Source organism: Leptinotarsa decemlineata, unplaced genomic scaffold (genome assembly GCF_025532065.1).
Source record: "Leptinotarsa decemlineata unplaced genomic scaffold, Ldec_3_MD MMD2_tig00000505_RagTag_RagTag, whole genome shotgun sequence".
In the NCBI taxonomy this organism is placed as follows: Eukaryota; Metazoa; Arthropoda; class Insecta; order Coleoptera; family Chrysomelidae; genus Leptinotarsa; species Leptinotarsa decemlineata.
In genome coordinates this window covers 14873303-14900283 of record NW_027412549.1, presented here as the reverse complement: position 1 = coordinate 14900283, position 26981 = coordinate 14873303, and the positions used below count along the sequence as shown (strand labels likewise).

General features: G+C 35.8%; 1 protein-coding gene across 3 annotated transcripts in view; it reads left to right on the top strand.

The window, feature by feature from the left end:
* LOC111514684 (D-2-hydroxyglutaric acid dehydrogenase) overlaps positions 1-26981 on the top strand; it is a 183898-nt gene that overhangs the window by 129902 nt on the left and 27015 nt on the right. For 2 of the 3 annotated variants that reach the window (XM_074174056.1, XM_074174055.1), the window contains exons 2-3: positions 14089-14267; positions 23735-23885. In XM_074174056.1, coding sequence (XP_074030157.1) covers positions 14139-14267; positions 23735-23885 — 280 coding nt within the window. In that variant the 5' untranslated portion in view covers positions 14089-14138. Of the gene's footprint in view, positions 1-5448; positions 5724-14088; positions 14268-23734; positions 23886-26981 lie in introns of those variants that run through there. The other variant, XM_074174054.1, reaches the window with a different exon arrangement.

The following is a 26981-nucleotide window of genomic DNA, read 5'->3' as shown; positions in this document are numbered from 1 at the left end:
AGAAGTTGCACGCATTATCTGAGGAATCTGGCAAGCAGGCTGAGAAGTGGTTTGCGTCAAACAATTTGAAACTAAATATCGAGAAATCTCAAAGGATTACGTTTAAAACACACGTTGATGAGTCAGAAAAGGTAGTACAAAACTTTTAGGTATAATTTTAGATGACACTCTCTCATGGTCAGCTCATATTGAGTAACTCTGCAAAAAACTTTTCAGTCAGTCATTTCTCCTGAGACAATTGAAAAAAATTCTGAACGGCCATGTTCTCAAAATGGTTTAAGTCCCACTTGAGCTATGGCATACTATTGTGGGGAAACTCTACTCAGTTAGAACGAGTTTTTCGCCTCCAAAAGAGGGCAATGAGAATTTTAGATGGTGCTCCCTTTAGAGAAACGTGCAGACCACTGTTTAAAAAATATAGGATATTGACCCTACCTTGTTTGTTTATTTATGATTCACAAAACGATAAATGAATATATGACACACTCTGATTTGCATAATTATCCAACACGAAATGCAACTCAGTTGAAACCTCCTCGTTACAGACTTACTTGTTTCATCTCGCAACTCTCTGGGCTTGAGTCTTTACAACAAACTCCATACAGATATCAAAAATTCCAATCTTTATCATTTCAAACGTGAAGTGAAAAATATCTTATTGAAGGCATAGTTTCTATGAAGTGAGAGAATATTTGGAAGCACCACTTCTCACGTCTCATCAACACAATTGATCTCTTTGTTTGTTAGTAAATTACATTAGGCTTTATGATATATGATGGAATCGGCCGATACTTGATGAAAATCCATAACTAACGTATTCCAAAAACACTTTATTGTGAGATTTTCACTAAATTGTTTTACAAAAACGCAACACGTGTTTCGCCATACAATGGCTTCATCTGGCGTGTCTTTCAACTAATTCTACACATTCAATACTAAATATATATATAGTTTATGGAGTACCTGAAATCAAAGTACCTGTAAACGAAGTACCTGAATTTTAAGTAGCTGATATTTTACCTGAGTTTCTAACGAATTAAATTACCTGCACTTATGTTCCATTTTCACATTTGAAAAAATATATTCAGTAACGGAGAGTTATTGAGTTCTAATTGATCATTCAGTAAATTACCCGAATTCCTGAATCTATTGATTTCTAAACATTCTAGATGATTAAGTTTCAAACTCTTCTCTTCTAAATGTAACACCTCGTACTCATGATTGAACTCGTGTCCTTCTGCTAAAAGATGGTTTGCAAATGTGGAATTGGTCTTTCTATTTACAAAACTACTCCTATGTTCTTTAATTCGTTGGAAAAATGTTCTTCCTGTTTGCCCAATATACAGTTTTGGACAGGAGCCACAAGTCAGCTTATATACTCCTGATCTATCCGACACCAAAGTTTTGTCCTTATTGTTTTTAATAAATTTACTTAGGTTATTATTCGTTCTATAAGTTACGTTTACGCCTTCTTTCTTCAAAAAACGGGCAATATTCCTGTTTGGTTCCCCCACATATGTCAATGTCTTATAACTCACGTTATCGCATCTTGAATATGGGTAGACCAGATCCATGGCTTGCTTTTGTCGTTTTTTGGAAAGAATGGAGTTTACAATATCTACCTTATAACCGTTATTAATCGCGATTTGTTTGATCAAATTCAGCTCTTTCTGGAAATCCCTATCAGACAGTGGAATATTCAATAATCTGTGAATCATACTATTGAATGCAGCAACTTTATGCTGGTACGGGTGTGTGGAGGAATTATGTATGATAATGTCCGTGTACGATGGTTTGTGGAAAATTGCAAACTCATGTTTATTGTTATTTTTCGTAATGGTTAAGTCCAGGTAATTTATTGAATTATTTACCTCCCTCTCAGTGGTGAATTTTATTGACGGGTGGATGGAGTTGGCATTAGGCTTTTTCGTACTTTTACTACATTAAACTTGATCAAACATAGTCATTTTGTAAATTTTATACATTGAATTATTAATGTATACATATTAGTATATACACTTACTAACTTACTTCACTTACTTAGTGAAGAAATAAAAACCGTTGACAGTTGATTTTCTGTAGTGAAATACCATTTTTCAATATGTCAACTAATCTCTGCCTAATATTTTTCTGTCGGAATTTGAGTTTTAAATTGATTATGAATATAGAAACCATTCTATATTCCAATTCATATATAAATTGTATTGCAATAACTTTCACATCCACTTGATCTTCATACTTTGATTAGGATAAGAGATAAATCGGAATACTTCAGATTGATATATCTAAAAACCGTTGCATAATAATAATATAGGTATATCTATTAATATTAGGTTGTTTCGAAAGTCTGTTTTTATAAGTCTACTTTGAACTGTAAGATCTACAGTGTGTAAAAGCCAAATGGAATAAATTCGTTATTTCGGTTACCGTACATATTTTAACAAAATCCCGAAATACGTCAAATTTATATTATAATTTGACGGAAAAATGCTACCCCTACCTTTAACCCCCGTCGAATGACAGGTACAACCCCCAATTTTTCAAATGAGAGGTATAGGTTTGTGAAATATCGTTTGAAAAGTCTTTTCATTCTCTATTCATAAATGTTATCGCTTTCAAGTTTATTGCAACAATTGAGATAAAATAAATTAAAATCATATGGTTATCGAAATTCGATAAAATACACTCAAAAACTAAAATGTAATGCAAAACGTCTTGGCAACATCCTAATCTCAAATAAAACTGTTTTCTAACATTATGTAACAAATCAGACGTGACCGACCTAATCGCAACGTTATTCGTTCTTTTAAGTCACTCAAATCTGAAGGTTTAGTTTTGTACACATTGCTCTTCACATATCTCCATAAAAAGAAATCTAATGATGAAAGATCAGGTGATCGCGCTGGCCATTCAATCGATCCTCGCCTCCCTATCCACCGATTGAGAAATGTTGAATCGAGGTATTGCCGGACATTAACTTGGTAATGTGATGGTGTTCCATCCTGCTGAAACCATATCGTATTCAATGGATATGAATTTGCTAAACTTGGAATGATATCATTTTGGATTTTTGCCATTCAATGAAAAAGGGACCAATGATATGGTTTCTTACAATCCCTGTCCAAACATTAACCTTCTGAGGGAATTGCGTGTGTTCTTCTCTCATCCAGTGAGGATTTTCCGTTGACCAGTAGCGGCAATTTTACCGATTAGCATGACCGTTAAGAGACAAAGTACACTCATTATAAAATATAACGTCTTCTCATTGAATGATATTGTTATCCAACATGTCCATCATTTGCACCCAAAAATAAGTTCTTCTATCAAAATCGTCTTCCACGAGCTCCTGAGTGGGTATCATTTTATAGGAATGCATTTCATTTTTTTTAACATGTTAACTATCGATGTATGGCTAACATTGAATATAGTGGATGCCTTTTTACTCGATGTTTGTGGGTTTTCCTCAAACTCAAGCATCACATCTAATTGGAGTTCATCACTCATTGCATTGGCAGCTGCATCTTTATCTGCCCCACATGGACCCAGCTCGCGAAACTGCTTCTCTTATTGCTCCTTGAGATATGGGCGGTAAATTAGGAAATTTCTTATGAAATAGGCGAGCTACTTCATCAGACTTGAAGTTAACAAACTTTAAACATAAATTAAAATACTGACAACTAATGTAACATGCGAAACAAGTTGACAAGACATTTTAAACTAACGTGGCCACGAAAATTATTTACAGTGTTTTAAAGGATACCATCTAAAAAGAACATTGCTATGGTTTTTGCTTACTTTCTTATTATCAATACCTCAACATAAAATAACTTTTAGTATATTGCAATAACTCGTTCGATTATTTATTTTGTAGAAATTCATGTTGAATATAGAATAAAGAAAATACTTTTGTCTAGTTTCTACTGTGTTCATTTATTCGTTACGACCGGTTTCAAGTTACTTGAAAATGGCCTTATAAGCCGAAACCGGTCGTAACGAATAAATAAACACAATAGAAACTAGACAAAAGTATTTTCTTTATTCTATATATTGCAATAAGTTTTTAGTGTATTTTATCGAATTTCAGTAACCGAATGATTTTAATTTATTTTATCTTAATTGATGCAATAAACTTGAGAACGATAACATTTTTGAATAGAGAATGAAGAGAATAAATTGGGGGTTGTACCTGTCATTCCACGGGGGTTGAAGGAAGGGTAGCATTTTTCCGATATGAACCGTAATCGAAATAATAATCCGGTCAATCTAGATATTGGAAGCTACATAAATTTACAACAAGCTGCAAACGTGTGTTATAGTTCAAAACATAGTTAAAAATAAGATTTCAAAATTTCCAATGATTGCGATGCCTGGAAAAAAATGTATTCGAGGTCAAAGGTCAAAAATCTCGAAAAAAATTGTTTTGTCGCGATATTCAGGAAAACGGTAAGTTTTATCAAAAAATAACCTCAGATAAAAATTGTAGATCATAAAATTCTCTACAAAAAAATGTATCAATTCTTTTTTTTTTCTTAGAGCCACCGTTTCTGAGATACGACGAATCAAAAAGTTGTGCTTGTTGTAAATTTATATACCGTCACTCTTATTTTTTTGTCTAATTCAACCGAACTATAATGAATTTATTCGTTGTAGAATTGGCCGCGGTGGTAGTGCGCCCGGTTCACGCTCGGAAGGCCGTGTGTTCGATTCCCGCCTCGACCAAATATTTATCTCGAGAGAATTTATCTGGCTGAAGCTGGGATGATTCTGTAATCGTGTTACGAATCACACGTTAAAAGGCAAGACCTCGTCAGTCCTTAGCTCGCACAAGTTTCTCAACTTCTGAGAGTTGTCGTTCGTATGGGGGCGGCAGCTGATTAACGGCCAAACAGATTTTAAAACAGATTCCATTTGGCTTTTACACACGGTATGTGAATACTCATTTCATTTAATCGAAATGAAACGGGATCGTTTGTATAGATGTTTCTCGATGTAGTCATTGTTACAAAAAATTAATATGTAAAAGAATCACTGGGTTTTATGAAAGTTAAGTACACTAATAGGTCAATAGTTGTATCTCAAAAATTAGAGCTGTTGGAAAAAACAGCCATGAAATTCCACGCAACAAAAATGCAATTGATTTTTGTTCCCTTGAGAATTAATATTATATTGTATTTTCATTTTTATCGAAGCAGACATCAAAAGTTTTATAACATGGATAATTAATAACACAGCATGATACATTCGTACATACGTTTTTCATTATTTGAAACAAACTACATTATCTTTATAAATAAAAGATAAACGTCTCTTGATAAAAAACATTTCTTCAGTAATGCAAATTGCAGATATTTGAAATTGTAAATATTTACTGACGATTAGAATTATCTACAAAGGTTACTGTGACGTCCTTTATTTATGTTTAAACAGAATTATCGAGAAATAATCATCTTGGTAGACTGTTCTTTGAATGTGAACAGTGAATTGAATAAAAGTTTGGAAAGTGTATACGTTTCAGTTGTTGTAGACTACGATCTTTAAATATCCTAATGGCTAGTTGATTCTTATCTATGGATTGAAGATGCCATAACTTTATTTTCGAACAATATCTTCTACAACAGGCACATTGTTTTTCTATTGGCACACAGTGTAATCTAGGATCGTTTGAAGAAATTATAGTTCTAAGATTTCTGATCAGACAGTTGAAGAAATGAGCTAGATACCAGGTAATTTACCAAATATGTTTCCTAACATCAGACATCAGAAATTAAGTAACTTTTAATTCTCTAAAAGATATTTCCCTTTTTTTCGCTGAGGTAAGTATTTCTATGTTAATTCTTGAATTTTGCCGAAAAACTAAAAACCCACTTCTTAAATTCTATACAATTTCCCAATAAACATACATATTTTTGATGATACCTTTCTGCTGATATACAAAAATTCGTTTTTTTTGTATTTTATGTTTTTATATTCATTACCCTATTGCATTTCATCAGTTCGGAGTTCCATTGTCTAATATGATATAAATTGATTTGAAATCTTTGAAAGAATATGTAAAAAAAATAAAATGATTAGCTGAAAAACCAATTTTATCAAGCAAAAAACTGAAATTAAAATAAATAACATTTGTTTTTTTGGTTTGCTGCTTGTATATTATTTCATTGTATTTTCATTTTTTTGCTTAATTAATTTGTTTTGTCAGCTAATCCTTTTAATTTGTTTTACAGATTCTTTCAGAGATTTCAAATCAATTTATATCATATTAGACAATGGAAGTCCGAACTGAGGAAATGCAGCACGAACCATTGTCAACCACCTTCAAACAAACATTACACCATGTTATGAAACTTTTTTGGAAGTTAGTATAAATTTCAAATTTCTAAAACTTTTCATCTGCATTTTCAATGAACTATTATAACGGAGTAGAACATAATATTTTCTAGGAAAGAAACTTTTTGGCTTTCTACTACTTCATCTTGATACAAAAAAAGGATGAGGGAATCTTCCAAAGAAAGGAAGGAAGTAATCAATTTGAAAAAAAAGTAACCCTACACATGGATATGTAAATCATGCAAAGAAGTAACTTTCAGACACAAACTGAATCTGTATGTGTAGAGTAGGGAGGGTGAGTGTAAGCCCACGCACTTAGACCACATGTGACCCATTGTACATCCTCCCAAGGAGTTGTCCTCCTAGGTCGTCGTCCATCCTGTCCTTTCCAGGAAGGTGGACAGGTCGCTGGGAGACATCTCCTTTACATCGGCAGGTGTAGGCCAAGACTCGCCGAACACACACTCTCTTATTGACGATAACTCCGGGCACTCGCACAGGACATGCCTGACAGTCTCATCTTCCTGTTCACACATCCTGCATAGAGGTGTGTCCACTAGCCCCATATTATGTAGGTGTTTCCTTAGCTGACAGTGGCCAGTCAGAAATCTTACTGTAAGGCGTAGATTTTTCCTGGTCATCGCCAGATATTTCTTCGGCGCCAGCTTCCCAGGGTCGCCCAAGGTGATCCTGGCAAGATTACATCCTTTGATTTCATCCCATCTCTTTAAAGATTGAGCATGGGTGTAACATTTGACTAGTTCCGCAATTGTCGAAGTCATCAGGCCGTGGGTGCCGTTTGGTCCTAAAATTCTTAGTCCAGTCACTTCCTTGGCTAAAGAGTCGGCAATGCGATTACCTTTACTTCTTTCGTGCCCTTTAACCCACCTCAGGATAATGTTATTATCTACCGAGGCTTTGGCTAAATCTTGGTGGCACTCTAGTGCTAGCCCTGAAGTAACACGGTGTCTGTTCAAGTGCTTGTCTGTTATCAGTGCAGATTGTTATGTTTTTGCCCGAAATTCGTTTCTTGGTTATTTCTTTTGTGGCGATTGAGATACCAGCCAGTTCTGTTTGGACCACGCTGGTATTTCTTCCCATTCCCCATTTAATCCTTAGGTTTAGTGATCTGGAGTAGTGATCTGTATAAATCCGTATTGCATTTGTAGCATCTGACTCTGTGTTCTGCTTAATTTGTATTTTGTAGGTTTTATTAAACACAAACCTGGGTTCAATTGCATCACTTGTTGCCTGCAGCAGAGGTTGCGCAGTAAGCGCTTCCCGCCATAAGCCCAGCCTCAATCGACCCATTCCTACTTCCAGGTTTACACCAGCCGTGTGCAATCGTATCATGTCCATTAACGCAACCTCCTTAACGTACAGATCCAGTGGGGTCAGACCCGTGATTAATTCCATTGCCACGGTTGGTGTTGCTCTCATGGCTCCTGTGATGTTTAAACAAGCCAGTCGCCGTATTTGATATATTTTTTGGATGGCCGTTGCTTGTAGAACTTTCGGTCCCCATGCAATGGCTCCATACGTTAACATAGGTCTTATTATTGCAGTGTAGATCCAGGCGACTACATGGGGTGAAAGACCCCATGCGCGTCCCACTGTCCTCCGACATTGCTCACAAGCCACGTATGCTCTTTTTGCTCTACTCTGTAGATGAGAGTTCCATGTTAGCTTCTTGTCGAGGATAATACCAAGGTATTTCACCTCTTCAGAGAAGTTTAGTTGGCTTTTGAAGATTTCGGGAGGTTTTAAGCCCGTTAAACTTCTTTTCCTGGTGAAAAGGACCATCTCAGTCTTCTTGGGATTGATCGACAGTGAGTGTTCCTTACACCATGTTTCTATCAATTTGAGCCCATCCTGCGCTCTATCGCACAGTGTGTTTACAAATTTGCCGGTCTGCAAGATAACTATGTCATCTGCGTATACAATTTTGTAGAATCCATTTTTGTTAAGGTGATTAATTAGGGTATCCAGAACTATGTTCCAGAGAAGGGGTGATAAGACCCCTCCCTGTGGACATCCCCTCATGACCAGTCCTTTAACTGTGATGTCTTCTACATTAATACTTATTGCTCGGCTAGAGAGCATCTGGAGTATCCATTCTCCTACTACCAGGGGTACATTCCTGGAGTGTAGTTGCTGGGTAATTGTTGGAGAGGTTGTTTTATCAAACGCTCCCTCAATATCTATGAATATACCTAGGGTGGATTCTTTGTCAAATGATCTCTCGATTCTGCCAACCACATAGTGAAGGGCCGAATCAGTAGACCTTCCCGGGATATATGCATGCTGATTTGGATGAAGTGGGTTGTTAACAAGTACTTCATCTCTTATGTACCGCTCACATAGCCTCTCCATGGGTTTTAAGAAAAACGATGTGAGACTAATTGGTCGGAATGCTTTTGGTAGGGTGTAGTCCATCCTACCTGGTTTGGGTATAAATACTACTCTTACTTCTCTCCACTTACTGGGAATATACCTCAGAGCAAGAGAGGCTCTGAATATTCCAACCAGGTGTGGCATAAGAGTGTCCAGTCTCCACTGAAGTAGGGCTGGTCTTATACCGTCAGACCCTGGTGACTTGAAGGGGGAAAAGCCCGATATAGCCCATCTTATTTTGTCCTCATCAATTACTGTACTAGCATATTGCCAGTCATATTGTGAGGGTGTTATTGGTACATCCGTCCAGTTCGCCGTTCCAGGAAAGACAGAACCAGAAACATTGAATTACATGAAAGAAAAAAATCTTTCGAAACAAATGAACACTGAATTATACAAAAGATACTTTTCTCTACTCAGTTTGTATTTCAAACATTCGTTGTGGAATAAAAATCAGATATCATTCACATGAGTTCTATTTTAAATGAATGGTAACAAATTGCACTTACATGGAACACTGTCATCCTCACTGGTATACATCGATGTTTCGCCTTGAGACACTTGCCCTAAGGCTCTTCAGTACCAAATTGGATAACATTATAGAAAATACACACACTTCATTCATGAATTACGATTTTCAATGTCACGGAATAAGCTTGATCTGCTTATGTCATCGATGACATCGTAATGACATTCATTCACCTATTTGATTTAATACCAGCCAAGAGAAATCTTATTTGAATTGAAGGGGTTATATTTTTAGGAGTGATTAGTTTTTGGGAAAGAAAGTTTTTGGATTTCTACTACTCCATCTTGATACATCTTCTTTCCTTTTTTTGTATCAAAATGGAGTAGTAGAAAGCCAAAAACTTTCTTTCCTAAAAATTAATCACTCCTAAAAATATAACCCCATCAATTCAAATAACATTTCCCTTGATTGACTTTCTTCAAAAACGAATTTAATTCTGTTTCAACGTGATAACATTTTACCCACATTTTACTGGATTCATTCGAATCTATTGTATTTCATTCTGTCTAGTAAATCAACTTACCTTTTACTCATTTTTGGCCGATGTTGTTGCTTAGCAAAACTTTTTGTTTTTGAAAGCAATACTGTTTTAGTTTCACTGGCTTTCAGTCATAAATGATAAGAAGAAATTTTGCTGAAATCTGTACAAAATGCATAAGGTGTGTACACTTTTTTCAAGGAACATTCTTGAAACGCCTGTGCGAAATTGGCAATTCACGTTGGATTTGAATCACTGGAGATTAATTTCTTTTGGAAAAACTTTCTCAGGAAATTAATTCCACATAAACGCAGTTTTCCAAATGAAAGAGTTCTTAAACAGTGAAGTTCGAGATGTACTGAGTTGAACCTCAAAACGATGAGCAGCCACAGTCTGTCACGTATTTTTGATATGTTCCGCTCTTGGTGGAATCAAATATGCCAAGTCAGTTGAAGACTTCCCGTGAAAGTATCTATAGAAGAGAACCAAATCTCTCACCTTTCTTCGTTGTTCCGACCGATCAAGGGTACAGGTGATTTCCGTCTCCAATCAGGCGGATGACTTTTTTCTGGATAGGATCCAGCAGTTTCAGGATATGTTTGAGGGCGGAGCTCCATGTATGAAAACAATACTCCAAAGAAGGAATGATCTGAGCTTTATAAAGCATCAAAAGTAGAGCCCTATCAGGCAAGAATGGCGAATCCAGCAAAATTGCAAAAAAATACATCAATTTGTAGCTAAATAGTTGCTAATTATTTGCCAAAACAACGATTTTGTTGCTCGTGCCGATCCCTAGAAATTTCAAATATTAATTATACATTTTACATTTTTCCTTTGATCTTTACAGAAGATTTAGTTACTATTCAATTGCTCGAATTTCAAAACTCGAAAAGGGGTGGGGCAGTTTTTGGTCTGTTTTGGTAGACCTTTGGTTCAATCATATAGTAATGAGCTGAAAAAAGTAAAAAAAAAAAACTAAAATTTGAAGGTTCAAAGTCAAAATCTCACATCAAAGTGTGTTTTTAAATACTTATATACGCCTTGAAGCAGCTCGTCATGCGACACGCAGCTGAAAACTGGACTGAGAACAAATAAATTTCCTAAAAATTATATCCGGTTTCGATGCTATCAATCACTTTCTCATATAAGAGTATGTGACACTGATTAGTGAAATGGTCTGATCGAAATGCATGTTGATTTAGAATGAGTAACTTTCAAAATATTGGGAAGAGGGAAAGTTTGATTGCAGCTCTATGAGTAAGGGTTTTGTCTAGCAAAAACGTTAGAAACTAATGGGAGAAGAAAATTGGATCCATTACTTGTTTATCCAGATTTTGTTCGTACATGTCCTACAGAAGCAGAAGCTTCTATCAATCTAGATTCAGAGTCTCCTTCAGGAAATTGGGAAGCCGAAAGGTTTGATTGGGGATCTATTAGTAAGGGTTTTGTCTAGCAGAAAAATCGTTATAAACTGAAGAGAGAAGGAAAATTGGATACATTGCTTGTTTATCCAGATTTTGTTTGTACATGTCCTACAAAAGCAAAAGCCTATCTATCAATCTCGATTCAGAGTCTCCTTCAGAATATTGGGAAGTGGAAAGATTTGATTGGAGCTCTATAAGTAATGGTTTCGTCCAGCAAAGAAATCATTACAAACTGATGAGAGAAAGAACATTGGATCCATTACTTGTTTATTCAGATTTTGTTTGTACATGTCCTATAAAAGTAAAAGCCTATCTATCAATCACGATTCAGATTCTCCTTTAGAATACTGGAAAGCGTAAAGGTTTGATTAGTTCTCTATTAGTAAGGGTTTCGTCTGGCAAAAAAGTCATTATAAACTGCTGAGAGAAAGAAAATTGCACCCATTACTTGTTTATCCAATATATGTTTTATGCTTTTGTTTGAAGGTGATTGACAATGTTTCATGATGATGAGTTCGGACTTCCATTGTCTACTATATAAAATGATTTGAAACCCCAGAAACAACTAAAAAAGAAGAATTGAAAATGAATAGCTGAAAATAACAATTATATTAACCAAAATAAACCTGAAATGAAATAATAGTGAAATAAAATATAAGTAAAAATAGAACAATTGAATAAATAAAAATAAAGAAATGAAAAAAGAAAATAAAAATAAAAAGTGGAGAGATTCCAAGTCACGTTAGTTCACGACGTTTCGATTGTTAGTATCTACAATCGTCATCGGGTGATGACTGGACTGATTCCTCCGAGAGATGACTATTTATAAGTCGTTCGAGTACTTTCACTTATCCCCGCTTTCCATTTTCCGCGTCACTGGTTCCGTGGGAGGTGACCGTTTTGGCGGAAGTTGGCTATTTTTCGCTTGATGATGGGTTTCCATATGTTGCGTATTTCTACGCTGGCTTGGCTGAATACGTTGTTGGACAACATGTATGCGGCTTCCTTGAATTTTCTCCTAAACCAATGTTCCTCTCTGTGCAAGATCTCAGCTTGGGACCACTCGATGTTGTGTTGATGGTCCAAACATGGTCTGCTATTCCTGATTTGCTGGTTTCCCCTCGCTGTGTGTGTTTCTTGTGCTCGGCAATGCGAACATTCAATAGCCTCTTAGTTTCACCAATATAGGATTTTCCGTACTCACAGGGTATCCGGTAAATGCAATTCTTGGAATCGCAGTCCGCGTTTGGTGGCCTGGTTTTCGTGAGGCTGCTACGGATAGTGTTACCGAATCTGAAGCAGGTTCTGATGTTGTTCTTGGAACCAATTCTTCTTATTCTCTCCGATAATCCTCTGATGTAGGGAAGTGCAAGCACTGGTTGTGACGGCTTTTCTTCCTTGCGAGGCTCCTGCTGTCTTCTAGCCAAAGTCTTTTCTACCATCGCTTTGGAGTAGCCATTCCGTTGAAGATCATTTTTGATGATGTCTAGTTCCTTCTCGAGACCTTCCTTCGTATTACAAAGCCCAAAAGCACGGTCTAATAGAGTCTTGATGATTCCTCTTGTAGTCGATTGATGGTGGTTGGAATCGTGCTTTAGATACTGTCCCGTATGAGTGGTTTTTCGGTATACAGATGTTTCCCACTTAGTGTCGGTCCTCTTCACCAAAACGTCTAAGAATGGCAATTCGTTGTGGATTTCCTTCTCCATTGTGAAATTGATGGAAGGTCTCACGCTGTTGATGTGTTTCAGGAAGGCGTCTAGTTCCATATTATGAAGGTTTCTTGTGGGCTTCTTCAATGACCAGAGTTTCAAACCACTCCATATATATGTTGGCTATGACTGGTGAAAGTGGCGATCCCATCGGCAGTTGCTCATCTTGTGTAAAGAATTTGTCCTTCAGTTGGAAATAACAGTTTCGTACACAGCATCCTAGTAATTCCATGATTACTTGTATAGGTAGATTCGTTCTCTCTTTCAGGTTCCCGTCTTTGGATAGCTTTCTCTGTATGATTTGGAGTGCTTCTTCGACCGGAACGTTGGTGTAAAGGCTTTCCACGTCAAAACTAATTAGTTGATCTTCCTGTGTGACCTCAATTGACCTTAGTAGTTCGACAAAATGCCTTGAATTCTTCACAAAAGACGGTGTTTTTCCTTGTAATAGTTGTATTAAGGGAAGTAAAAATCTAGACAAGTTTTGAGTAGCCGAATCTCTGGAGCTGATGATCGGTCTAAGCGGAACGTCCTTCTTGTGGATTTTGGGTAGTCCATACAAGTGGTGTTAGCGATGATCTTTCTTTGTCCGAAAAATAGACTTGGTGTTTTTTCAAAATCTGGTACAACTTCCTTTCGATTGATGCAGTAGGGTCCCGTACGATCTTTGTGTATCGTCCCTTCTGAAGAACCTCTTCGATCTTCTGTTCGTACAGAACGGTATCTATTACCACAGTAGCGTTTCCTTTATCTGCAGGTAGGATCTTGATGGTGTTGTCTCTATGTAGGCCGTTCAGAGCTCTACGTTCTTCATTGCTGATGTTAGATGTTGGAACTGGTTCTCGATCCAGATGTTCTCTAATTTTGCATCTGAACTCTTCTGCCTCGGTCTGGTCAATAAGGGAACTGGTAGATTCCACTGCAGTAATTATCTCCAAAGTGGACGCAGATTTTGGCGCAATGGGAAATTTAGATCTTTTCTCAACAAGGATTCCTCTATTCCCGTGAGCGGGCGGGAACTCATGTTGATAACGTTGGCGGCTTCATAGTTGTCCTGTTTTCAGGACAACTATGAAGTTTTATGCTGTTTGGAAACGAATTAATTGTTGTAACGAAGAAAAAATACTGAATTTTGTGGCGGATAAATATATTCTGTACCAACCACATATTTGTGAGGAAAATATTTAAAATGCAGTTATAATCTACTTATGAACTTTCTTCTAGGATTTGACGGATCGTTCTGCCTTTTCCAAGTTATCCTTGCATCGCGAATCATGCTGCCAAGGGGAATAATACCGTTGATCGGCCTGCGTCCCGTCTCCCTAGGGATCCGACCCTCGTTCGTATGCTCTTCTCAGCGAAGGGAACTCGCCAGTGCCGAAGTTTTGCCGCAGCTTACTAAGGTAGGTCAGGGTTTGTAGAAAGGTGTTGCCGGTTTTATTCGTTCCATAGTAACTTCATGTGATTTTTTTCTGGATGAAGCAGTTTTCTGCAATATTGGTTAACTTGCTCTGGAAAAAAATCCAAACAAGTCATATTCCGCAATAAAACTTCGAAACATTCAACCCTCCCAACGAACCTACACAGTATGTTCTGGTGAATGCCTACCGGAAGACAACTACTTGCAAGGGTAATGCCACGCTGGATATTGAATCATATCCGAAAGGAGAGCACCTCTGAAGTATCTAGTGAAACGTCAGGATGAAATTCCACACAGTACGACGATCTTCAAACTCGATAAAAAGAACTGGGATTGTCATTCGAAGAGGTTATTTTTTGAATCATTTTGAGAAAAAATTTCATATGAACATACGTCGTGAACTTCTTAACTTTTGTACTACAGAGTGCTGAGCTTTTGAGAAAAAATCTTTTTTACGCGAAACGTAGTACACATATTTCATACATCAAAAGATTTTCTGTACATGTTTTTTACTCATGCTAGTGGCGTCCATGCGGGATTTGTACTGAATCGTTTTGAATGAATAGTATATTGTACAACAAGTGAGAAAAACGACATATTTCTCACGAGCGCAGAAGCGGGTTAGAAATATGTTATTTTCTCACGCATTGTACACTGTACTTTTTCTACGGTTGCGTTGTTTTCAAGTAATGAAAATTAAAATACATTCATCAGCTTCTCCAAAGCTTTTGATTGTGTAAATCATGAACTTCTTTTGCAAAAGTTGAACTACTATGGCTTGAGAGGAGTGTGTAATGACTAGTTCAGGCATTACTTAAGTGATAGAAAACAGTTAGTAAGATCAAACAAGGATCAGTACTAGGCCCGATTCTTTTCCTTATTTATGTAAATGACCTGGTGATTCTCTCAGTTCAAGGAAGTTTAACCATCTTTGCGGATGACATCACGCTCCTTTGGCATGGAAAAAATACTTCTAATATGAAAGAAACTATCTCTAGTGATTTAGAAGTTGTGAAAAAATGGTGTGACGCGAACTACTTGTGCTGAAATATTAAAAAAACAAACCTACTCACCTTCTGCTGTAATATTAACAATGTATACTTGAATGGACAAATTCTTGAGAATAAAAAGCAATCCACATTCCTGGGAATCTTCATGGATAACAAATTAAAATTTGATCAACATATTTCAGCTTTGAATTAAAAATTGGCATCAGGATGTTCTGCACTTCGAATCGTTTCAAATGAACTGAGTTCATCCACAACAAAAAGAGTATATCATTCCCTGATTGAGTTTCACTTGAGATATGGTGTTGCCTTCTGGAGATTTTGCAGTCAATAACTTTTTCATTTAGTGTTTGTTTTGCAAAAGCGAGCGGTTAGATACTTATGCAAGGTGGGGGTAAGTGAGTCATGCAGACCATTATTTTTGAGAGAAAAAAAATCTCACTGTTACGTGTATTTTCATTCTTGAAACTGTTTGCTTGATTTAGAAAAAACATAACATGGTTGGAACTCCGGAACCTACAAGTTATATAACCCGGCACATAACTGAAAATAAAATACATCTTCCTGTTCCAAAAACAAGCCAGACAAAGTCTTCTTTAATTTATGAAAGTAAAAAGCTGTATAATCACATACCTTACGAAATTAGGAAGGAGAAAAGTTATAAAAAGTTCAGAAATCTTGTTAAAGATGCCCTTGCAACTAAAGCGTACTACAATCTTGATGAATATTACAATGGAACTTTGCAGTGATTTAATATAGGTGTTTTTTTTTGTTTATATTGACACTTATACTTTAAATTATATTATTTTATTGCCATGGCACGTGAACTTATGTTCAAATTGTATATATTTGTTATCTACATCTTTTAAAAGGGACTATACAAACTATTTTGTCTACAATTTGTTAAATTTTAATTTCTATTGATATATTTTATCTATTAGATATGTGAATGTTTTGCTCAAATTGTGAATTGTTTCTTTTCTCTTATTCTTTGTAGTGCTATATATACCAGATTTTTTAACAAGCTTTGTCAATAAGATTGTATTTTCTTGGACAATAAAGTAGATGTCTAATAATACTTGTATGTCATTAAATCATTTTTACATTTAATTTAAAATAGTAATTAACAGTTATATTTGAACAATTTTGTAAAGTAATTCCTGTAATTCCATTATATTCAATATTTAATAAATCTGAACTGTTTATACTATAACAATCAACAATAAAACTATATTCGTTGGGTAAGTTGATTATGCAGTGCTTCGGTTTTGTTGTTATGGAAACGCCGACAATGGGTTACTTGTATATTGCACGCGAATCGTTGGCGTAGCGTTGTCAACATGTAGAATGTGTCATATCAATCTGACATGTAACAATTTATGACTGACTTGGGTTATCGTGATAACAGTGAGAAATTATTTCTCACTGTAATGGCGGATATTTTTGACTGTGTGAGAAATCTCTCGTTTTGAACATGTGAAAGCGATGAGAGAAGTGGTACATTGTATAGAATAGAATAGAATAGAATTTATTCGTGCAATGCATACATAAAAAGTATTCGCATACGTCAGTGGGATAAATAGTACGTAAATGTATACAAAATGTAACACAATTATTAGACACGCCGTCGAAATAATTAAAATATTCTTCGAATGTGTAATTCTGTAAAAGAATATTCTTAATTTTCATGGACTAAAAATTAAGACCATATGAGTTTCAGACTTCGAGTCTGAAATTCATATGGTAACATAACAAAAATTTCAAAGACATATATAAATAAGAGTTTTGCGATTTACCTAACCTATATTTGGGCAGCCTTACATTTGTTTTGGCCCTGGTATCATGGTAGTGTATGTCCTCCTACTTAGTCAATTTATTTTCACTTACTTATTAAATTTTTAACATAACACAGACATTCATATATGAAGCAAGATCGCAGAATTAATTTACGGAGATTTTTAAAAAGAGGTTTACAATGATCGTCATATTAAGCCTGTGCCATAATTCTCACTGCTTTTTTTTCTAGTTTAAATATCATATCTAGATGACATGATGAACCCCAAACTATTAGTCCATATGTCATTATGCTGTGAAAAATGGCGAAACAAGCTATTCTTAAACAATCCGTTGTTATTGTGTTTCTAAGTTGTATTATCATGTATATACACGTGGATAGTCGCTTTGATAATTTATGAATATGTGAATATGTGATATGTGAATAGCATCCGTAGAAAAACAATTTTACGGCACTGCTTTTTCCTAAAGTAAATATAGTTTTTGAAAATCCCATTTTTTTCGAGCAAATCGGGTCTTCATTTTTTTTTTCATTTGACTTGTGGTGTTCGCATAAAATCTAAAATTCAGTCGCTTGTACTTGACCGATAAACACTTTTTTTCTCAGATTGTGGAAACTAACAAACCCAGAAAAATACTCAGTGATTGCTGTAGATTTGGCAACGCTGCATAAATAACTGTTTCTTGTAGTAGAGTGTGCGTTTAATCGGATTGAGATTATTGATAATGATTGGAGAGTTGGGAAAGAGAGGGAGATTGTTAGATTATGATTAAAACTTTCTCACTCAAAAATTTTCTGAATTAGTTGTCAATAAATCTCTTTCTTCCAAATATACCAATTACAAATATACCAGGCAAATGATCTGCGGCAATCCAGTTCAACACTTGTTTTTATAACCTAGCCATGGACTTAGTTCATGAAAGAAGGTAGTTAAATAGTAACTCTTGTATTTCCCATTGTCTGAAGGCTTACAAATTGTCCAATGTTTTTCGGTTCATTAGCCGTGATCTGCAGGTTTTATACCTGACGTTTCATCTGCTACTGCGGCAGACACATTTCAAACCATGGATCACTACTGATCTGATTACCTCAATATGGCAAAGAGATCACCTGAAAAATTAATGATTAGTTAGATATACCTCAGAAAAGGAAAATGATACAAAATTCGACTAAATAATATTATAAAGCTGGCGAAAAATCAATATTATAGAAATAAATTGAGTTGCAAGAAAATATGGGAACTCATAAATGAAATTACTAGAAAAACACTTCAATTAAAACAAAAATCGGTAATATAACGTTCAAAAATCAAAACGGAAAACCAATCTCTGATAAAAAAGATAATCCTAATAATTTTAACAACTACTTCAATAATATGAGAACTGAAATGGCAAAAAAAATTGAAAAACTGAAAACTTTCTTGATCATTTTCTCAAAAACATCATGCAACAGGAATCCATGTTTCTGAAGCCAGTTACAGAAAATGAGCTGACTGAAATTATATTCAAATTAAAAATCATTTGTTTATCTGGTCCTGATAGCATTTCCTCGAAACTGTGAGAGCTCCAAAATAAACATATTTTTGTACGAAAGCTAAAAAAAGAATATTCATTTATTCATTATATCTCCATTAACTCACAGGATGAATTCGATCTATAAAAATGGTAAACTACCACCTCAATTCAAAGAGTCAATCGTCATCCTCATATATAAAACAGGTAAGCCTGATGGCATTGGAAATTATAGACTAATATCAGTTATCAATAATTTTGCTAAAATATTTGAACAATCCTTAAAAAGTAGACTTATGAATTACCTCAATGCAAAAAAATACCAACAGACAGTTCGGTTTCATTAGCAACTCCAATACCGAAAAAGCAGTACTAGATTTTGTACAAAAAAATAATTGAAGCTTTGTATAGATCAGAAAAATGTTTAGCTATATTTCTAGACCTAGCTAAGGCATTCGACACCGTTGATCACGGCATGCTATTAAAACAATTACATGGGAATGGTATACGTGGCCTAACATATACTATTTTGGTAGACTATCTATCACATAGGACACAAAAGTTCAAAGATGATAATAGCCTGAGTGAAGCAATGAAAGTTAAAACAGGAGTACCACAGGAAACAGTTTAAGGCCCCTTACTATCATTAGCAATTTTGGGGGTCATCTCATTTCATATGCGGACGATTAGCACTCATATTTATTTATTTACTTATTTATTTCACCCTAACAGGCCTGATGGCTTCATTACAAGGATGACTTATAAGAAATATACATGAATATACAAGCACTTGAAATTATATGTTATATGTATAAAACAATAAAATATATTATGGGGATGTATTAATATCTAACAACGAGCAGTACTTATTACATCTCACAACAAGAAAAATAAAACTATTTGCTAAACTGATGAATTCTCAACATTTCTACGGAATACAGATCTAAATTCTGTGATAGACATATTCCAATTAGTATCTTGCAAGCAATTTATGTCGTTTGCCAGACGGAGCATGATTAAGAGGGGGGATGTGGAAGTAACAGTCACGAAGGGAGTCTTGAACTTAAGCTTCGTTCGCGTAGGTCTGGGAGGTACATTAATTGGTAATAGTGACAATAATTCTGCAGAATTTATATTGTTATTAATAATTTTATATATAAAAATTAGTGCAAAGATTTTTCGCCTACAGTCCAAGGAGGTTATTTCAAATTGAGTTTTCAATTGTGATGTTCTGATGCTGTTGTAATCTGGTTTACTACGATATTTCTTATAATATAGGTACCTTAGAAATTTGTTCTGTATTTTTTCCAGTTCCTGTAAGGTTGTTTGGTATTCTCCATTCCAAATTACATTACCGTATTCGAGTTTAAATCTCACTACCGTGAAATAGAGTACTTTTATGGAATCTTTGTTACTGAAAAGAGAAGTCTGTCTTGAAATGAATCCTAAAGCTCGATTTGCGGTATTTCTTATATGTTCCACATATTTCTCAAATGATAATTTGCAATTATAGGTTATTCCTAAGTCTTTACATTCATGCACTCTTTTTAGCGATTCGTCGTTCACGCGGTAGTCAAAAGAAATGGGGTCCTTTTGGCGGGTAATTGTCATAACTTGGCATTTTTTTAGGTTGAAATCTAACTTACATCGAACACTCCAACCCAATAAACTATTCAAATCTTTCTGTAGGGCGGAGCAATCTCTGATTGATCTCACCTGTTCGATAATTTTCACATCATCAGCAAAAAGCAGACATTTTAAGTGCTCGATATAATCTAGCAAGTCATTAATGAATAACAAAAAGAACAAGGGCCCCAAATTTGAACCTTGGAGTACCCCTAAAGAGCATGAAATTGGCCTGAGGTATTTCCACCATGTCAAACCTCAAAATATCGATCCTGAAGATAGCTCCTAAAATAATAATGATATTGCCGGATAGTCCAAATCGATATAAGTTTTGCAGCAAAACACCATGGTCCACCTTGTCGAAGGTCCATGAATATTGTGTCCAGTTGAACCTTATTTTCTAAGGAGTTATTTGCTTCGTAGTAGTTAGGAATCACACGTTAAAAGGTTAGACCTCGTTAATCCTTAGCTGGCACAAGTTTCGACTTCTGAGGGTTGTCGTTCGTATGGGTGCGACAGCTGGTTAACGGAAAAACAGATTTTAAAACAGATTTTAAACAGATTTTAAACAGCACCGTAGCACCGGTAGTAGTTGGAAGGAGGCATATGAAAAATCAGAAAAGGGACTGAAAGATATCCAGATATGGCTTGATCACAACCTTCTGAGTCTGAATGTAAAAAAACTAAATTTATTACATTCACCCTATTGCAGAATGATCAATTTGGAAATAACATAATCCGTATTATACATGACACAGACTGTACTAATATAACAGACTGCAATTGTTTTCTTATAGAAAGAACGAAAATGGTTAAGTATCTGGGAGTTATTGTGGATCGGCATATGATATGGTATGAGTACATAAACTGTTGTAAAACGACTCAGACTTTTAACTGAAAAATTCTATGAATTGAGAAATATTCTGGAGTACAAAAATTTGATCTCTGAATCCACACATTTTTCTATTCAGCTGTCTTAGTATGTCAGTCAAAGGTACAACATATTTTTTCCATCATAAATTTTGGTCTATCATAAAACCTAAAACTTAGACCGATCATCAGCTCTAGAGATTCGGCTACTCAAAACTTGTCTAGATTTTTACTTTCCTTAATACAACCATTACAAGGAAAAACATCGTCTTTTGTGAAGAATTCAAGGCATTTTGTCGAACTACTAGGGTCAATTGAGGTCACACAGGAAGATCAACTAATTAGTTTCGACGTGGAAAGCCTTTACACCAACGTTCCGGTCGAAGAAGCACTCCAAATCATACAGAGAAAGCTATCCGAAGACGGGAACCTGAAAGAGAGAACGAATCTATCTATAGATGTAATTATGGAATTACTAGAATGATGTGTACGAAACTGTTATTTCCAACTGAAGGACGAATTCTTTACACAAGATGAGAGACTGCCAATGGGATCACCACTTTCACTAGTCATAGCCAACATATATATGGAGTGGTTTGAAACTCTGGCCATTGAAGAAGCCCACAAGAAACCTAGAGTCTGGTTGAGATATGTTGACGACACCTTCATAATATGGAACCATGGGAATACTGAACTAGACGCCTTCCTGAAACACATCAACAGCGTGAGACCTTCCACCACTTTTACAATGGAGAAGGAAATCCACAACGAATTGCCATTCTTAGATGTTTTGGTGAAGAGGACCGACACTAAGTGGGAAACATCTGTATACCGAAAACCCACTCATACGGGACAGTATCTGAACCACGAATCCAACCACCATCAATCGACTAAAAGAGGAATCATCAAGACTCTATTAGACCGTGCTTTTGGGCTCTGTAATACGAAGGAAGGTCTCGAGAAGGAACTAGACATCATCAAAAATGATCTTCAACGGAATGGCTACTCCAAAGCAATGGTAGAAAAGACTTTGGCTAGAAGACAGCAGGAGCCTCGCAAGGAAGAGAAGCCGTCACAACCAGTGCTTGCCCTCCCCTACATCAGAGGATTATCGGAGAGGATAAGAAGAATTGGTTCCAAATACAACATCAGAACCTGCTTCAGATCCGGTAACACTAGCCTTAGCAGCCTCACGAAAACTAGGCCACCAAATGCGGACTGCGATTCCAAGAATTGCATTTACCGGATACCCTGTGAGTGCGGAAAATCCTATATTGGTGAAACTAAGAGGCCATTGAATGTTCGCATTGCCGAGCACAAGAAGCACACACAGCGAGGGGAAATCAGCAAATCAGGAATAGCAGACCATGTTTGGACCCATCAACACAACATCGAGTGGTTCCAAGCTGAGATCTTGCACAGAGAGGAACATTGGTTTAGGAGAAAATTCGAGGAAGCCGCATACATGTTGTTCAACAACGTATTCAGCCAAGCCAGCGTAGAAATACGCAACATATGAAAACCCATCATCAAGCGAAAAATGGTCAACTCCCGCCAAAACGGTCATCTCCCACGGAACCAGTGAAGCGGAAAATGGAAAGCGGGGATAAGTGAAAGTACTCGAACGACCTATAAATAGTCATCTCTCGGAGGAATCAGTCCAGTCATCACCCGAAGACGATTGTAGATACTTACAATCGAAACGTCGTGAACTAACGTGACTTGGAATCTCTACACTTTTCACTTTTATCTTCTTCATTCTTTCATTTTTATTTTGTTTTTATTTATTCAATTGTTATATTTTTACTTGTAGTTCATTTCACTATTATTCCATTTCAGGTGTATTTTGCTTAATATAATTGTTATTTTCAGCTATTCATTTTTAATTATTCTTTTTTAGTTGTTTCAGGGATTTCAAATCATTTCATATGGTAGACAATGGATGTCCGAAATAGTGAAACCTAATTACTTACTATTACATTCCTCTACTTTCGGACAATTGCATGTTAATCATTTTTGGCAATTATTCTCCTGTACATTAATACTTTTCTTCACACCTGAAATCAGAGAAAATGAAATGGATTTAGTTTTTTTTTACATTCAAGCTGAGTAGGTTTTGGTCTAGTCATTTTTTTAACTTGTTCCAATCCGTTATTTGCATCATCAATAACGTCATCCCAAGTGTTTGCAGAAAAACTAAGAGTGGTAGTATGACAAAAGAACTATTAACGGACATAAAGATTCCATTTCAAACCACTCTTCTTAAATGAGCGGGATTTTCACCAGTGAATTATCTGCTAATTGTACTTGACAAGTGTATTAGTACATTTGATGAGGCCAACTTGTTTGGCCAAATAGTTATCAAAAATACTGTTATAGTTCTGGTATGTGAAAGAAGAGTGCGATAGATTCTTTTTGCACCGAATGTTCGAAATGTTTTTTTTAAAAACAAACACGTTCAAACTGTTTCCGGCACACACGCCTTATCCCCATGGATAACGCACTTACTCGCTTGTCTCATTAGACCCTCTCCCCTTATTTTTCCTTCCGCCAGCCCACATATCGATAATTGCCACCATTGTACATCGAACATGTGTAGGAGTTTGCGAACAAAGAAAATTTGCCGAATTTCTCGTTTCAGGATCGATATCCTCACGTAAAAAGGGGCGAGTACGCCAAGCTAGACCAACATCACTTGGGGTTCTTCAAGGATCTCCTCGGTCCGGATCGTGTGATTACCGATCCATCAGACTGCGAGGGTTTCAATGTCGATTGGATCAGGAATGTCAGAGGTAATGCTTGCTTTTTGTAAATTCTTGTTGGTGACCTGGCCAGTGTCGTAGAGTTTATTATAGTAGGTTGTTTCAAAAATGTTGTCCGTTTTAATGTCATGTGTTCTTGTAGCTCCATAATAATAATAGTTCATTAGTTCTTTAGTTTATGTCTAGCATAATATAGAACGAGTCAGTATAGTACAGTTTATAAACATATTTATTAGATGAATTAATATTGAAAATGTTTTACACAAATTGTAGTCAATATAATTAATATAGTTAGGGGAACGGGAGGTAAAACGGACCCTGCAGGTAGAACGGACCAGACTCATAATTTTCAATAATTGAATAGAACTGGCCAATACTTGATGAAAATCCATATTACAAAACTAATCAATAAAATTTATTGTATGATTTTCACTATAAGGGTTTTACAAAAACCGCGACACGTGTTTCGCTATACAATAGTTTCTTCAAGCATAACTGAGAGTTACTTATAAATTACAACCGAATGAAACGATTACTGAAATGGAATATTAGACTTGCTTACGGTATGTTTGTCACAGAATTACGTCCAATTCAATGAAAAGTTTTACTCATCTTGCAGAGGTCTCATAATGGGAAACCCACTCAGCTCTATTCTGGCTGAGATGTTTTATATAGGTCAAACTGGAAGAACGTTCAAAACCCGCATAAATGAACACAAATATAGTTATCAGAACGGAAAAATAAATTCCACATATGCCGCTCATCTAGTCTCAGAGGGACATGAGTTCAACCATGAATACAAACCCCTCCATTTCCAGAAGAAAGGTTCGAAACTTAACCTGTGAGAGAGTATGGAAATAAACAAATTCAAAAACTCCCTTATGAACGATCAAACTGAAATGAATAAATTTCACTAGTTCGGACTTCCATTGTCTACTATATAAAATGATTTGAAATCCCTGAAACAAGTAAAAAAGAATAATTAAAAAAGAATAGTTGAAAATAACAATTATATTAAGCAACAATAAACCTGAAATGAAATGATAGTGAAATAACCTACAAGTAAAAATATAATAATTGAATGAATAAAAATTAAAGGAATGCAAAAAAGAAAATAATAAAAAATAAAAAAGTGTAGAGATTCCAAGTCACGTTAGTTCACGACGTTTCGATTGTTGGTATCTACAATCGTCTTCGGGTGATGACTGGTCATCACGTGTCTCGGTTTTTGTAAAACCCTTATAGTGAAAATCATACAATAAACTTTATCGATTAGTTTTTTCATAATTTTTACGAATTTTGATGTAAAAACAGCAAATTTTGATCTGCCTTCAGTTTTATTTCGTTAAAGATATCAGGGATTTTGTATTATTGTATGATATATTGTTTGTTTCACTTAGTTTTAACGTTAATGTAGTTTGGTAGGTTGATGCCATATATTTTGGGCAACGTTCTGTTTTTTGGGGACCGTAATTCGGCACATCCAGGATTGCTGCATTTCTTGTGTCATATCTACTGTTTCCCAGCGCTCTGAATGAGGTCAGCTCTGTTTTGACATAATATCAGTTTACATTGAGCACTATATCTGTTTCTGTTTAAAATCTGTTTTTCCGTTAATCAGCTGCCTCCCCCATACGAACGACAACTCTCAGAAGTTGATTAACTTGTGCGAGCTAAGGACTAACGAGGTCTTACCTTTTAACGTGTGATTCCTAACACGGATAAATTCATTTTCTACGTTATTAGCCATTTTCAAGAAAAACCCTGAAACACGTCGAATGATGTATTCGAAAAGACACTCTGTGACATGAACAAATCCCCCCCTCCTTCACCCCCCTCAACGTGACAGCCACCCCTCCAATTTTTTTAAATGCAAAAGGGGGTCAAGTGATACCTCATTTTGAAAGGTATTCTCTGTACAGCCATATCTTTATTTTTTAATTTCGTGCATGCGTCATAATGAATAAAAAAATTCAAATTGTTGAAAGGTATCACGTAGGTATTCCATTGAATCTGTCCGCTGTACAATATGCCATGCACTTTCAATTTTTTTGTTTGTTTTTACCAACCTTTGTTTGTCAGCCGTGAAAGTTCAGTAAGAAATTGTATATTTTCTGTGAACTTGCTGATGAGAAACAGTTTTGCAGTTATTGTTTGTGTTTCTTGTTCAGTATTACTTTCAGACAATAGGCTAAAAGTTCTAGCAATGTCTCATTCAACGTCAAAGGAAATGTTAATACTACTAGGATGTGGGGACAAAACTAGAACCCAGAAGAATGTAAGTAAAATGTTCAATAATAAATATCCTGATCATCACATTTCTCAATGTACCGTTAGTAGAATAAAAACGAAATGTCGTGAATTTGGGATTGTCAAAGATATTTCAAAACCAGGCAGAAGTGTATTGAATGTAAGAAATTGGATATTTTGGTAGACATCGAGGAGAATCCACATAAACCTACCCGACAACTTGCCGCCGATTACGACATAAGTCTAAGTTTGATATTGCGTGTTTTTAAAAGTGAAAAGTATCATCCTTATAAAGTACAATTAGTACATGAACTTAAAGAAGACGATTCAGATCGCAGAATAATGCGAAATAATGGAAGCCAAGTGTCTGCGGGATCCTTCGTTTGAGAAAAATATGTTGTTTTCCGACGAGTCAGCTTTTTTTTTAAGTGGAATCGTTGGGCAGGAATTATGAATAATCGCATAATTGGACCATATTTTTTCAACGAAACATTAACCGGTGAACTTTACTTGGAGTTTTTGACTAATTTTTTAATTCCAAAGCTGAAAAGACTCTTTCCAGATAATGATAATCCTAGTCAAATAGATAGGAGTATCTGGTATCAGCAAAATGGTACTCCACCACATTTTGCAGCTGACGTTCGTGCATACCTGAATGAAGTTTTTCTCAACAGATGGATTGGTAGACGAGGTACCATAGAGTGGCCAGCCCGTTCTCCCAACATGACACCGCTTGACTACTTTTTGTGGGGTAACCTAAAATCTAAAGTATAAGTCAGCAGACCAAACAATATTGAAAGTTTGCAAATTAGAATTAGAGAAGAACTAGAACGTATTACCCCGAAACCATTCAAGATGTGGTTGATAACTTTCAGC